This window comes from Camelina sativa, chromosome 11, assembly GCF_030686135.1.
Source record: "Camelina sativa cultivar CO46 ecotype springtype chromosome 11, ASM3068613v1".
Taxonomy (NCBI): domain Eukaryota; kingdom Viridiplantae; phylum Streptophyta; class Magnoliopsida; order Brassicales; family Brassicaceae; genus Camelina; species Camelina sativa.
In genome coordinates, this window is record NC_141890.1 from 15,181,644 (window position 1) to 15,196,768 (window position 15,125).

The following is a 15,125-nucleotide window of genomic DNA, read 5'->3' on the forward strand; positions in this document are numbered from 1 at the left end:
TGTCTTTTTGGTGAGACTTTTGTGTATTCATCAAAGTTTCCAATATGTGGTATCTAACTATTATCGCAAAAAATAAATTCGAAACAAAATTCTATAGGAAAATAAAAAAGTTCGAGACAAGAATCAAACTGAAGAGAAGAAAAAATACTCTAAAAAAAAAGAAAAAACAAACAAACGAATTAAACCATGTCAGCTTCTGCACTAAGACCATATATAAGATACGTTAAAAGATTTGTACCCTCAAATTGACGAAAAGTATCATACTGTGTTGGCCACAAGTTACCGTGAATCTTGTTCCGCAAGTCATAGAATGGATATCCCTTATGGTTCTTCCACTCTCCCCAATGCTGAACATACTCTCGAACTTTGTCTTGTAGGAACAATGACCGCTTCATGTAATTGGTAGATGCCCAAAGGGTACCGTATTTATTATCTGCTTCTTGTTGCCATCCTCCGACGGTCTCTCTCAAAATCCTGATACAGTCAATATCAACTACAAGGAAAAGGAGGAAGAATTTTATGGCCAGCTGAGACAGTTGAAGACATCAACTAATTTTTCTGTTTCTTAAAGTTCAAGTTTGTAAATATATACGTGCTTCTCGACTTATTTTTCCAATTGGGAATAGGGTTTAGTCTTCGGATTTTAATGTTAATCGTTTGTGTATATTATAGATCTTCGGATTCATATTTGCTTTTAGGAATTAATTAAAAATAGAATAGGATAGCAATAATCAGATTCCAGATTATTACGGAACAAGTTATCACCTATTCTTTATAATTATATCCCATTAACAAATTATTTTAATTAGGCATACAATAAATCAGTAAAAAATATAATAACTCTAATCCCAAGAGAAAAAAAGAGTGGAGAAACTTTTGCCTCTTGTAAACTAGAGAAACTCGAAGGAGGTTTTCTCTTCTTATTATTATTAATGAATCGATTAGTACATCATATATATAGTAGAAGGGTAAGCCTTATCTTTCTAAACCGACTTTGACATAAGAAAGAAGGACCGATAGGCCTTACAGAATAAGACATATAACAGGCCGGTTATAGAAGTCTACTCAAAGTGTTTTACAACACTCCCCTTTGAATGACATAACTATGCCGATGCTAAAGGATCAGCGCAATACGCTTGAGGGTGCTGCCTTATTAAAAACTTACCAGGAAAACCCAGTGGGACAAAACCATGGTGAAGGAAAAAGAGTACATCATGCATTGCTCCCCCTGTTCTAAGCATCACTAAAAGTCCTTAAGTCTCCGCATTCCAATCTGGTGTGTGAGCTTCTTGAATGTTGATGTCGGTAATGATTTGGTGAAGAGATCGGCTGAGTTGTCGTATGATTGAACTTGTACAACTTGAACTTCTCCGACCTTTTGTAGTTCATGTGTGAAGAAGAACTTTGGCAAAATGTGTTTCGTCCGATCTCCCATGATATATCCTTCCTTAAGTTGTGTGATGCAGGCCATATTGTCTTCATATAGTACCGTCGGCTCCTTATCGTCGGCCATGCCACAATTTTTCCTGATATGTTGAGTCATCGATATCAACCAAACACACTCACGGCTGGCTTCATGCATTGCCAAAATCTCCGCATGATTAGATGAAGTGGCCACAATGCTCTGCTTCATAGAACGCCACGAAATCGTTGTACCACCGTGTGTAAACACATAGCCGGTTTGAGACTTTGAGTTATGTGGATCCGATAAGTAACCTGCATCAGCAAAACCAACTAAACCTTCTTTGTTATAGTTAGTATAATATAAACCCAAATATGTCGTCCCTTGAAGGTAACACAATACATGTTTAATACCGTTCCAGTGCCTTTGGGTTGGACAAGAGCTAAATCTAGCTGGGAGGTTCACGGCAAAACATATGTCTGGTCTAGTGTGGTTAGACAAGAACATTAACGTTCCTATAGCACTGAGGTATGGTACATCAGGACCAAGAACTTCTTCATTGTCCTTCTTTGGACCGAATGAATCTTTATCCAAACCAAGGCTCCTTACAACCATTGGGCTAGTCAATGGGTGAACTTGGTCCATATTAAACCTCTTGAGTACCTTTTCAGTATATGTCATTTGATGCACAAGGATTCCATCATTTATGTACTCAAGCTGCAATCCCAAACAGAACTTAGTTTTACCTAGGTCTTTCATTTCAAACTCTTTCTTGAGATAATCAACTGTTTCGGCGATTTCCCCAGAGGTTCCTAGGATATTCAAATCATCCACATATACTGCTATGATTACAAATCCTTTGTTTGCAAACTTCTTTATAAAAATACATGGACTGATGGGATCATTCTTATAGCCTTCCTTGGCTAGGTACTCACTTAGCCTATTGTACCCCATACGCCCACTTTGTTTCAGTCCATAAAGGGATTTGTTTAGCCTTATGCAGTATTGTTCTCGAGAACCACTCTTATCTTTGAGCTCAATACCCTCTGGTAATCTAATATAAATTTCATTATCCAGTGGACCATATAAGTATGCGGTTACAACATCCATTAACCGCAAATCCAGTTTTTCTCTTATAGCTAGACTTAGCAAATATCTAAAAGTCGTTGCATCCATCACAGGGGAGTATGTCTCCTCATAATCTATTCCTGGTCTTTGAGAGAATCCTTGTGCTACAAGCCGTGCATTATATCTCACGTTTTCATTATTCTCATTTCTCTTTCTTACAAAGACCCACTTATGTCCAACTGGCTTTATATCGAATGGTGCCCTTAAGATCGGACCAAACACATTCCTTTTCTTTAATGAATTTAACTCCACGTCAATGGCTTCTTTCCATTTTAACCATTCTATACTTTGAGTGCACTCTAATATAGACGTGGGTTCATGATCCTCATTTATTTCAAGTGCTACCTTGTATGTAAATATTTCATCGATGTCGACATCTTTACGGTTCCATTGTATTCCAGACATGATATAATTGATTGAGATCTCATTATTATCAATACCTTCAGGACCTTGAGGTTCAGCGTCCCAAACCTCATTCGGTGCCTTAGGATTTGCCGCGGCCATGTCTATAATTTCCTTAACCTCGGTTTTATTTGCACTTTTCTTAGACTTCCGAGGGTTCTTATCTTTAGAACCTAATGGTCTACCACGTTTCAAATGGGCATTAGACTCTGTAGCAACTTGATTATTGTGTTCCTTTTGAACATCAATACGTATTGGTGCATTACAAGCTGGTATGTACAATTTTGTTACTCTCTTTGGGTCAGCAAATGAATCTGGCAATTGAATAGCTAGCTTTGCAAATGTATAATCTTTTGGACCTCTGCATTACATGCTAGAGTCCGAGGATCTGGCCAATTTCTGGATGTTTGATTCCATAATATTTCTTTGACTAGCTTGTTTTTTCTCTCCACCCAACATAGGAAATTCAGATTCAGCAAACTGACAATCCACGTATCTGGCCTTAAATAAATCACCCGTAGTTGGCTCAAGATACTTAATAATGGTGGGAGAATCATATCCAACATATATTCCCATCCTCCTTAGAGGTCCCATCTTTGTTCTCTGTGATGGTGCAATCGATACATAAACGGCACACCCGAATGTCTTTAGATGGGATATGTCTGGCTCATGTCCCCAAGCCGACACAAGAAGCTTCGACCTTAGGAGTAATGGTCGAGCAATCAATTGGATCCGTTTAATGAAGGATTCAGCTAATCCATTTTGTGTATGTACATGTGCCACAAGATGTTCCACACTTACCCCCATGGACATACAATAAGCATTAAACGCTTGGGATGTAAATTCACCAGCATTGTCTAGACGTATAGTCTTAACTGGAAAATCTCTTTAGTTATTTTGCCTGGTGATGGCCTTATAATGAGTGTCTTTGTGTACATGCTACACACATGAGATTTTTTAGGGATAACTCTTCTCTCTTTTAGGGTGTGCCCATGTGAATTTAATATCAGCATACACATCATGTTAGAACCCGGATGGCCAAGCCAGTCATGCCATAAAGTGAATTGTTCATTGAACATCTTGTTCATTGCCATATTAGCCTCTATCATATTAATCTTAGCATGGTAAAGACCACTGGCTAGTGCGGGTATAGTCTCTAGGAATTTCTTATGTCCTTGGGTGATTTTAGTAATATATAGGAACTCTTTGTTTACTTCACCCTTTGTTTCAACATGGAAACCATTCAAACGAATGTCCTTAAAACTTAATAAGCTTCTCTTTAAGCTGGGTGAATATAAGGCATCACTTAGTTCAAGATGTGTGCCATTTGGTAATAAAATATGTGCCTAGCCGTAGCTTTCAATTAAACTTGCTATACCCGCTATTGTGCTAATATTGACATTTTTCAAAATGACATTATGCAAAACATCTCTTATCTTTCAAAATTGTGTGGCTTGATCCACTATCCACCACAATTATATTCTTGTCCTCAGTCATTTCTCAATATGGACAAGAATTAAGTTTTATCCATAAAAGCATAATAAATGCATATTTAAAGGTAATAATATAATTGAATTTAAACCAAAATCATAATTCAATAAAAATCAAAGCATAAAACATAAAAATTAAATCAAGAAAATTTTAAATTTAATTATCCTCTCCTAGACAATCTGAAGTCTTATAATCCAATTGGTCATCATTCTCATTGTCAAAATCTTCTTCACCATCGAGATGAACCAGGTTAGCTTCTGGATTCTCCTTTTTTCAAACTCTCTTTATAGAGATCAACAAGGTGCTTAGGTTTTCTGCATGTCTTTACCCAATGATTCTCCATACCACATTTATGTCAAATAGATTTGGTCTTATGTTGCGGTTTGAAAATTTTGCGGCCTCTACCTCGACCACGACCGAAGTCTGATCGATTCCCATGGCCATGACCATCATAATTATTTCCTTGGTAATTGCCACGACCACTACGTCCTCTACCACGGCCACGGCCGTGATACTTGTCTCTATGGACGTAGTTGGACTCTTTAATTTCTTTAGGCCCTTGAGGCTCTTTCTTGGTCATATCATAATTATGGGCTTCTGGTAATGAGGCAGAACCAGGAGGTCTCATTGCACTGTTCATTGGTAATAACTCATTGTTCTACTCAGCAAATAGCAAACAAGAGATTAGACTTGCATATGTCTTAAACCCCTTTTCATGATACTATTGCTGAAGCAGTATGTTATTAGTGTGAAAGGTTGAGAATGTTTTCTCTAGCAAGTCTTCCATAGTAACTTCCTTACCACATAATTTCAAGATCGAGACTATCTTAAATAGCTCTGAATTATACTCATCCACGGATTTAAAATCCTGGATCCTTAGATTTTTCCAATCGAATTGATCCTTTGGTAGGAGCACCGTCTTTTGGTGTCCATATCTGTTTATCAACTCTGTCCAAAGGTCAAGAGGATTCTCTATGGTAAGGTTGTAACACCCGCAAACCGAAATCCCGGTTTGGGGATTGCATCGGTCGATGCATAAGGTGCATCGGTCGATGCAGGCTCAGGTTTCTGCATTTTGACTTAAGTGAAATGCTGCGTTTTGGGCAAAGGGAAGAGGAAAACCCTTTAGTCGTTTCTTTTGTCTCCTTAGTCGACTTTGGCCGTTTTTGAGAGAAACAAAGGAGAGAAGGAGTGTTTTTGGTGTTCTTGGTGATTTTTATGGGTTTGTGGCGTTTCCTGGTGAACCCTGTGTCGGTCGATGCATCCCCATGTGTTGTTGGTCGATGCTTGTTGGTGTCGGTCGATGCAGAGTCCTGGTTTGTTTATTGTTGTTTGTTGATTGTTGGTTGATGGTTAGAGTTGTCTCTATTGCTTGTGTGTATAGCCCAGTAGATAGGAGGATTTCCTTACTGAGTGTTTATAAAATACTCATGCATTGCAATATGTGTTTGTGGTGCAGGTAAAGGCAAAGTGTGATCGTGGAATCAAGGCAATGAAGAGGAGGATGTTCTAGGGACTCGGTTGGATGTTGTCTAGCATTGCTAGGTTGCTAGAGTTGGGTCATTAGAACATTGCTAGGTTGCTGGTTCTATGATTATTGTTGTTTGGTTATTTGATATTGTTTATGTTATGATATTGGTTATTATTGGATATTTATTGGATATTGGTTTTGGTTCTTTCCGCTGTTGGTTGTGATTGTTGTTAGGTGGCTAGTGGGTATGGGACCACTAGTTGTAGTTTATTTATTATTATTATTATTATTATTATTATTATTATTATTATTATTATTATTATTATTATTATTATTATATATTTAAAAAAAATAAAAAACGGGTCGGGTCGTTTCAGTTTGGTATCAGAGCCCTTACGGTTCTAGGTTTGGGTTCACTAGGTTTCTGTTATGATGTTTGGGATCGCATGTCTTGATTGATTATGTGAGTTAGTCAATTGTGTGTGGCATGGAGTCCTAGAACATCCTCTTCGAGCCTACAGTGTGATTCCATGGTGAGTATATATTTTTGTATTATGTATAATTACATGTTTAGCCTTCTGTTCATGGTAGTGCAGATGGTTAGAGAGGATGTTGTTGCTGGTCGTAGTCGTGGTCGTGGACGCGTACGTGGTCGTGGTAGGGGCAGAGTCCCAGTGGTTAGTGAGACCAAGGACCAGAGTGTGACAGCTGAGGGTGTTGGCGAGTCGCAGGGTGACCAGGAAGATTCCATGAGTGTGGCCGGAGGGGGCGGTGTTGATGCTCCAGTGGTCGGTGATGCTAGGGTCCCGGGTGTGGGAGTCCCAGCGGGTGGAGTCCCTGGTGCTGACTTTATGGCTTTTCTAGCACAGTTGTTGGAGCGGTTGCCAGCAACGGTACCGGCCAGGCTCAGGTTGTGCCACCAGTGCTGGCGGAGGAGCACATTGACGTTATTTGTCCATGCAAAAGGTCTCATGACTGAGCAGTTTTCGGGTGGTACAGATCCTACTGTTGCAGATGCGTGGAAGACGAGTGTGGAATGTAACTTCCATACTCTGAGATGTCCTGAGGAGTTCTGGGTGGACATAGGGGTCCACCATTTGATTGGAGATGCTGAGTTGTGGTGGAGATCAGTGGCTGCTAGGAGAGTGCAGCGGGAGATGACTTAGGTTGACTTCGTGGGGGAGTTCAACCGCAAATACTTTCCGAGAGAGGCATTGGACCGGTTGGAGGTGCAGTTCCTTCAGTTGTCTCAGGGGACGCGGTCAGTGCGGGAGCTGGACTTGGAGTTCAGTCGACTTCTATGTTATGGGGGTCGGGCTATGGAGTCTGAGGAGGCTCAATCAGGATGTTTTTGAGGGCCCTACGTGATGATTTGAGGGTTCACTGTAGAGGGCGGAGTTATGCTACGCGTGCAGAGCTGGTTGAGACTGCAGCAGGGATCGAGGAGGACATCCGGGCACAGTCAGTGGCGGTTAGTCCAGCAGTTCAGCCTAGTAAGGCTCAGCATCATGCAGGTTCTAGTAAGGGCGGCAAGCCTGCGCAGGGAACCAAGAGGAGGTGGGAGGCTACGCAGAGGCCAAGTGGTGCGAGTTTCTTCGGTTGCGGGAGCAAGGATCACATGATTGCTAGCTGTCCTAAGAGGAGTTCTCCGTCGGCAGCGGTACCTGTATGCTATCATTGTAGGGACCCAGGGGATATCAGGCCCTTGTGTCCCAAATTGCAGCCGGTGGCAGTGGCAGCGTTGCAGCAGGAGCAGCCTGGAGGGCAGCAGGTGGCACGGATCGAGCAGACGCCACGGGTTTACACGACTGCAGAGACTAGTAGACCCAATGCCGGGGTGATCACAAGTATAATTTCTGGTACTTAAACTTTGTGAATTTCAGTAGGTCCAAATTTTATTTTTTTCCCGTGATAAATTTTAGGTTCTCAACACATGAGGTTTGTGTAGGGACCTTATTGGTGGGCGGGTTTAAAACCCATGTTAGGTTTGATTCTCGAGCTTCTCATAGCTTCATTACTCCAGAGTGTGCAGTGATCACGAGAATCAGAGGGGATCCCGGGGAGCGTACAAGAGTTATCAGAGTTGCGGGAGGTAAGTTCCTGAGGGTTATTGGACGGGCCAGAGGAATTGATATTCAGATCGCAGGGGAATCATGGCCAGTAGATTTGCTTATCATTCCAGTGGAGTTGTATGATGTGATTCTTGGGATGGATTGGTTGCATCGTCACATGGTGCATTTGGATTGCTATCGGGGTAGAGTGAATGTTGAGCGTCCAGGAGGGAAGTTGGGTTTTCAGGGTATTAGACCGACTTCGGGGAGTCTCGTGATCTCGGCCATTCAAACTATAAGATGATCGAGAAGGGCCGTGAGGCTTATTTGGTTACCATTTCTATGCCAGAGTTAGTGGAGAAGGCTACGGTTAGCGGTATCCCGGTTGTAGTGGAGTTTGAGGATGTGTTCCAGTCGTTGCAGGGGTTACCATCATCTCGGTCTGATCTTTTTACGACTGAACTAGAACCAGGGACGATGCCGTTATCCAAGGCTTCTTACAGAATGGCTCCAGCAGAGATGGCAAAGCTGAAGAAGCAGCTAGAGGATTTGTTGAGTAAGGGATTCATCCGTCCTAGTGTATCACCGTGGGGAGCACCGGTGTTGTTTGTCAAGAAGAAGGATGGGAGTTTCCGGTTGTGTATTGATTACAGGGGTTTGAACAGGGTCACTGTGAAGAACAAGTACCCTCTTCCGAGGATCAATGAGTTGTTGGATCAGTTGAGGCGTGCTACTTGGTTCTCCAAGGTAGATCTGGCGTCGATTTATCATCAGATACCGATAGATGAGGCAGATGTGAGGAAGACTGCATTCAGGACGAGGTATGAGTATTATGAGTTTGTGGTGATGCCTTTCGAGTTGACTAACGCACCAACAACATTTATAAGATTGATGAACAGTGTGTTTCAGGAGTTCCTGGATGTATTTGTCATCATTTTCATTAACGATATCCTGGTTTATTCTAAGAGTCCTGAGGAGCATGCAGTGCATTTGAGGGCAGTTCTGGAGAAGCTGCGGGAGCAGAAGTTGTTTGCTAAGTTGAGCAAGTGCAGTTTTTGGCAGCGTGAGATGGGTTTTCTGGGCCATATTGTACATGTAGATGGAGTTTCTGTAGACCCGGAGAAGATTCAGGCTATCAGGGATTGGCCTAGACCGCAGAATGCCACAGAGATCAGGAGTTTTCTGGGGTTGGCAGGTTACTACAGGAGGTATGTGCAGGGGTTTGCGAGCAGAGCACGTCCTATGACTAAGTTGACAGGAAAGGATGTTCCTTTTTTTATGTCACAGGAGTGTGAGGAGGGCTTTGCAAGCCTGAAGGAGATGTTAACTACTGCACCAGTGTTGGCTTTGCTTGAGCAGGGAGAACCCTATGTGGTTTATACAGATGCATCTAGAGTTGGTTTGGGATGTGTGTTGATGAAGCATGGGAAGGTGATTTCCTATGCTTCGCGGCAGTTGCGGAAGCATGAGGACAACTATCCTACTCATGACTTGGAGATGGGTGTTGTAGTTTTTGCTCTGAAGATTTGGAGATCTTATCTTTATGGCGCAAAGGTACATGTGTTTACAGATCATAAGAGTTTGAAGTATATATTCACTCAGCCTAAGCTGAATTTGAGACAGAGACGGTGGATGGAACTTGTTGCAGACTATGATTTGGAGATAGCCTATCATCCTGGTAAGGCTAACTTAATTGCAAATGCTCTAAGTCGGAAGAGGGTAGCTTCGGCTCAGGAGCAGGAGATAGAGTCTCTGGTAGGAGAGATCGGTGCGTTGAGTTTGTGTGTTGTGTCTCATGAACCGTTGGGTTTGGAGGCGGTTGATAGAGCAGATCTTCTGAGCAGAGTGCGGTTGGCTCAGGAGAAGGATTTGGGACTGGTGAATGCCTCAAATGATGTTGATTTAGAGTATAAAGTCTCAGATAATGGTACTATCTTGGTGCACGGTCGGATTTGTGTGCCCAAGGATGATGAGTTGAGGCAGGAGATCCTGAGAGAGGCTCATGGGAGCAAGTTTTCTATTCATCCAGGACCGACTAAGATGTATCGTGATCTCAAGAGGTACTATTCTTGGGTCGGGATGAAGAAGGATGTTGCTAGTTGGGTCGCGAGGTGCGATGTGTGCCAGCTAGTGAAGGCGGAGCATCAGGTTCCAGGAGGGTTACTGAAGAGTCTTCCCATTCCAGAGTGGAAGTGGGATATGATTACTATGGACTTCGTGGTAGGTTTGCCAGTGTCCAGGACGTTTGATGCTATTTGGGTCATTGTGGACCAGTGGACTAAGTCGGCACATTTTGTGGCCATTAAGAAGACTGATGGAGCAGCGGTCTTGGCTAAGAAGTATGTGAAGGAGATAGTCAGGTTGCATGGGGTGCCAATGAGCATTGTGTCTGATAGGGATTCTAAGTTCACTTCGGTGTTCTGGAGAGCGTTTCTGGCAGAGATGGGCACTAAGGTGCATATGAGTACAACTTATCATCCCCACACAGATGGATAGTCAGAGAGGACGATCCGGAACGCTGGAGGATTTGCTGAGGATATGTGTGTTGGACTGGGGAGGCCATTGGGCATATCACCTGAGCTTGGTAGAGTTTGCTTACAACAACAGTTATCAGGCAAGTATTAAGATGGCTCCTTATGAGGCTTTGTATGGGAGGTCGTGTCGTACACCGTTATGCTGGACTCAGGTGGGGGAGAGGAGCATTTACGGGGTATATTTTGTTCAGGAGACCTCAGAGAAGATTCGGGTTCTCAAGCTGAACATGAAGGAGGCTCAGGATCGACAGAGGAGTTATGCCGATAGGAGGAGGAGAGATCTTAAGTTTCAGGTAGGAGACAGAGTGTACCTCAAGATGGCCATGTTGCGGGGTCCGAACAGGTCATTGACTGAGACTAAGTTGAGTCCGAGGTATATGGGTTTGTTCAAAGTGATTGAGCGTGTTGGACCCGTGGCTTATAGACTGGAGTTACCTGAGGTTATGCGTGCATTCCATAAGGTTTTCCATGTTTCTATGTTGAGGAAGTGTCTCCGTGAGGATGATCAGTTGTTAGCTACGATTCCTGAGGATCTTCAGCCTAACATGACCTTGGAGGCGAGACCAGTGAAGAAGATTCCTTTGATGAGAGTCCTGTGGGACTGTGATGGTGTTGAGGAGCACACTTGGGAGCCTGAGCCGAGGATGAAGGCAAGGTTTAAGAAGTGGTATGAGAAACAAGTCGCGACTTGAGCTTGTCTACCCTGGTCCCATCTGTAATCCGTGGCTGGAGCGGGAATGGAGTATTCCAGCCCATCTCTCTTGTTTACTTGGTCGTTTGGGATGGTTGGTTGTGCGACTAAGTAACAAGATGAGGTGGTGCTCGGGGTACAAAGTTTCCGTGAGGCGGGGTTTTTGGAGGAAGTTTCCTGATTTGAAGTTTCTAGGAGTGAAAAATGGTAAACGAGGAAAGTTATATATGAGTTAAAATTGTCCATTTTAGTGGAGAGAGCCTGGGAGAGGCTTGTGTGGCCTTAGTGGCGGACTTTTTAGTCATTGTGTGACTTTAGTGGCAGTCTTTTGTGACATTGTGTGGCCTTTATGGCGGGCTGTTTAGCCAGATGTGTGGCCTTTTTCGCGGGCTGTTTAGCCAGAGTGCCTATTTAGACAGTCCTTTGGGACAGATGATCTTTTTGACGGTCCTTCGGGACATATGGTCTTTGTGACGGTCCTTCGGGGCAGATGGTCTTTGTAACGGTCATGCTTAGGACATTTGTTTGGTCTTTGTGACAGTCATGTTTAGGATATTTGTTTGGCCTTGGTGGCGGTCCTGTTTAGGACATTTGTTTGGCCTTGGTGGCGGTCCTGTTTAGGACATTTGATTGGCCTTTGTGTCGGCCCTAGTAGCAGTGAGATGATCCTTGTGTGGTCATGAGGTATCCTAGTGAGAGGATATGTGGTTGGTGGGACATTGTGATGTCTTACGCGAGCCACGAGAAGGAAGCCTGGATAGGGATAGGACTCAGACGTGTTCAGAATTGTTTGCTCGCGACTCATGTGGGACTTAGATTCTCCTAGTACTGCCATATTCTGAGACTTTGTGGCTTGGGAGTATGGTTGGTATATCGACTTCGGATGACGATCCGGGGACGCGCTGTAGGGTAGCAACCCGAGAGACGAATATTGGACTTCTTTAGATATTATGGCATGCGGGCCTAGGCCCGATGAGGAGCCAATATTATGGCATGCAGGCTTAGACCTGATGAGGAGCCAATAGAAATTCAAGATTTAGGCCTATGAGTAAAGGAAAGTCCAAAAGTCGAGAGCCAATAATGCTTGGAGCGTGAGTCTATCGCCTAGAGGTGATCTTTCGTAGTTCGGTCAGATGAGTGCAGGGCGTGGAGACGGTTGCACAGGAGTCCTTGGCTGATGGTTGTTCAAGATTCGAGGACGAATTTCTATTGGTGGAGGAGAATTGTAACACCCGCGAACCGAAATCCTGGTTTGGGGATTGCATCGGTTGATGCAGGTTCAGTTTTCTGCGTTTTGACTTAAGTGAAACGCCGCGTTTTGGGCAAAGGGAAGAGGAAAATCCTTAAATCGTTTCTTTTGTCTCATTAGTCGACTTTGGTCGTTTTTGAGAGAAACAAAGGAGAAAAGGAGTGTTCTTGGTGTTCTTGGTGTTGTTGATGATTTTTGTGGGTTTGTGGCGTTTCCTGGTGAGATCTGTGACTTAGAACGTTGCAAACTAAAATAGTGGAAGAGTGCAACCTTGCCTCAGGACAGATGGTTAATTACCAAAAATCCAGCATAACCTTTGGTAAGGACATCCCAAAAACAAGAAGGTGAACGAAGAGTTTATTTGGTCACGCTAAGTTATTTAAAGGGTCAAAGGTTTCAATTCTAACCTACTTAAGAAAAAAGACTCAGGAAAAAAGTTTCAAGGTTGGTAAACTAACTTCTTATCACCAGGAGGTAAGAAAGTACGGGAAAAGTTGTGGCAATAGATCTTCCCAACTATACTATGACTTGTGTGTTAAATTCCCTCATATACTTTGTCAACAAATAGCCTCCGACTGAATCGTGTGGAAGAGGAAGCACAGAAAGGCTTGCGATCAATTAAGTAAACCAAAAGCTGAAGGGGGCTTAGATTTCAGACATTAAAGCTTTCAATATTTTCATGCTTGAGAACCAGCTATGGAGGATAATTACCAACAAAGCCTAACATATATCTAAGCAAAACTGATTTCGTACATGCTCCACTCAGATCTCGACCCTCCTTCGCATGGAGAAGTATACATGAAGCACAAGAGTTGGTCAAACAAGGCATAAAAGTTGTTATTAGTAGTTGAGCATCCACTAGTATCTTGCAACACAAATGGATCAAATCCAAACCAACAAAGGGGGCGCAGATGCTGAAACATATTCAAGAGGTTCATCACTAGCTTGCCTCTTTCCTTAGGTATGCAAAAGATCTCTTGAAAGCAAATAGAAGAGAATGAAATTCAGATTTAAGGTCTGAATGGTAAAAGCTTAACTGGTTGTGCGGCGAAACGGTTTAATAGTGTTGTACGGTTCAACTGCGGCACGTGCATGATTAAAGTATTTGTAGAACAAGTACGGTTTATGTAGAATAAGCAGTACGCAATAATGTTTGATTGGTGAAATAACTACTAGCGGTATTGTTAATAAAAAAAATTTCAGTTGTTAATAAGAAGTTTTTAAAACATATGTGCTTCTTTAAAAACAATATATTTGGTTATACACATATACATATATATGTTTATATATTATTTAAAAAAATGAAAAAGACATGAAACATAATAAAATTGTACAATTGTTAAATAATTAAACGGACATGTTTAATTTTAAAAAATTAAGTAAATTGGAATAGAAATTAAAAAATAATACACATATACATATATATATATGTTTATATATTATTTAAAAAATGAAAAAGACATGAAACATAATAAAATTGTACAATTGTTATATAATTAAACGGACATGTTTAATTTTTAAAAATTAAGTAAATTGGAATAGAAATTAAAAAATAAAATTTAATTAATATATGGAAACTTCATGATTTACGGCTTAGCAATCACTATAATAATTAAGTAGCATTTATAATAATATAACTAGATTATGATCCGTTGTGTATAGCGGGACAAGTTTTTGTTTCAATTTTTTTATTAATTTACTATTTTAATATTAATTTGCTAATGTACTATATTGTTAATTCTAGTGATTTATAATATAACTCACAGCAATTTTTATTAATGTACTCGCTCAGCAACTCCGCTTCCATCAAGCACCTTATCGAGTTCTAACTTAAAATGCCAAGCTCGTCTCGTATCAGGCTACACTCAAAAGTCGGGCTTGATGCTCGCAATTACAAGAGTGAATATTTCAAAGATAAGCTAAGAAATTATCTTGCACTGAGTCAGCTAATTATCAGCTTACTTTTTTCACAGCTCATTCGTAGCTCGCTTATCTCGCAGCTCTCATGCAGCTTGCTACTTCACAGCTCGTCCGCAGCTCATTTAACTCGTGACTCATCCGCAGTTTGCTTATCTTGCAGCTCATTCGTAGTCTGCATCTCGCATAGTAACGTCAGCTTCTCAGGAAACTTAGAGCAAAATAGAATCCCACAAATATAGGGACGTGTTTCAGTAACTCTGAATTACTTCACCCTTCATTAGACCTGGGGGGACTAATTGTTGGAGGGTGATTTTGAACAATCCGGTTAACCCGGGATAAACAAAGATACACTAGATTCGGTTAAATAGCTTATTGGCTTGGCCCATTAAACTACCAAGCTTATGTGGGATTAAGCGCGATCAACTCGACTTCGATAATAGGACGACAAACAGTCCTGTAAGAGTATATGAAAAAGATTAGATCAAATCTACCAGAATATTCCCTAGTGGAACATGGAAACTAAACAGATCTTAAACGAACAACCTCTCTATATAAAGAGAGGGGCCCGTCTTTGAAGAGGTAGTTCTCAAGACAAGGGAAGACTCCCAGAAAATATCTAAAACACCATCTTTGGTGTCACGAACTATAAACGGCTTGATTCCTTCTCATGGGTACGTAGGCAGCCTCGACGAGGTGAAACTATAACACTAACAAAACCATAATTCGTCCCTTCTCGCGTGATGAAGCTCAAACCTTGTTAGGATACTTCTCCAAACCGGCTAGACA

At 41.9% G+C, this 15,125-nt stretch overlaps 1 protein-coding gene across 1 annotated transcript; it reads right to left on the reverse strand.

Moving 5' to 3' along the window:
* Positions 1-179: 179 nt before the first annotated feature.
* Positions 180-3,745, reverse strand: LOC104728035 (uncharacterized). The gene is made up of 2 exons (XM_019232632.2): positions 3,728-3,745; positions 180-527 (listed from the first exon to the last, which is right to left on the reverse strand). The coding sequence occupies exons 1-2, from the start codon at positions 3,743-3,745 to the stop codon at positions 180-182; spliced, it is 366 nt and encodes a 121-aa protein (XP_019088177.2).
* Positions 3,746-15,125: the final 11,380 nt, after the last annotated feature.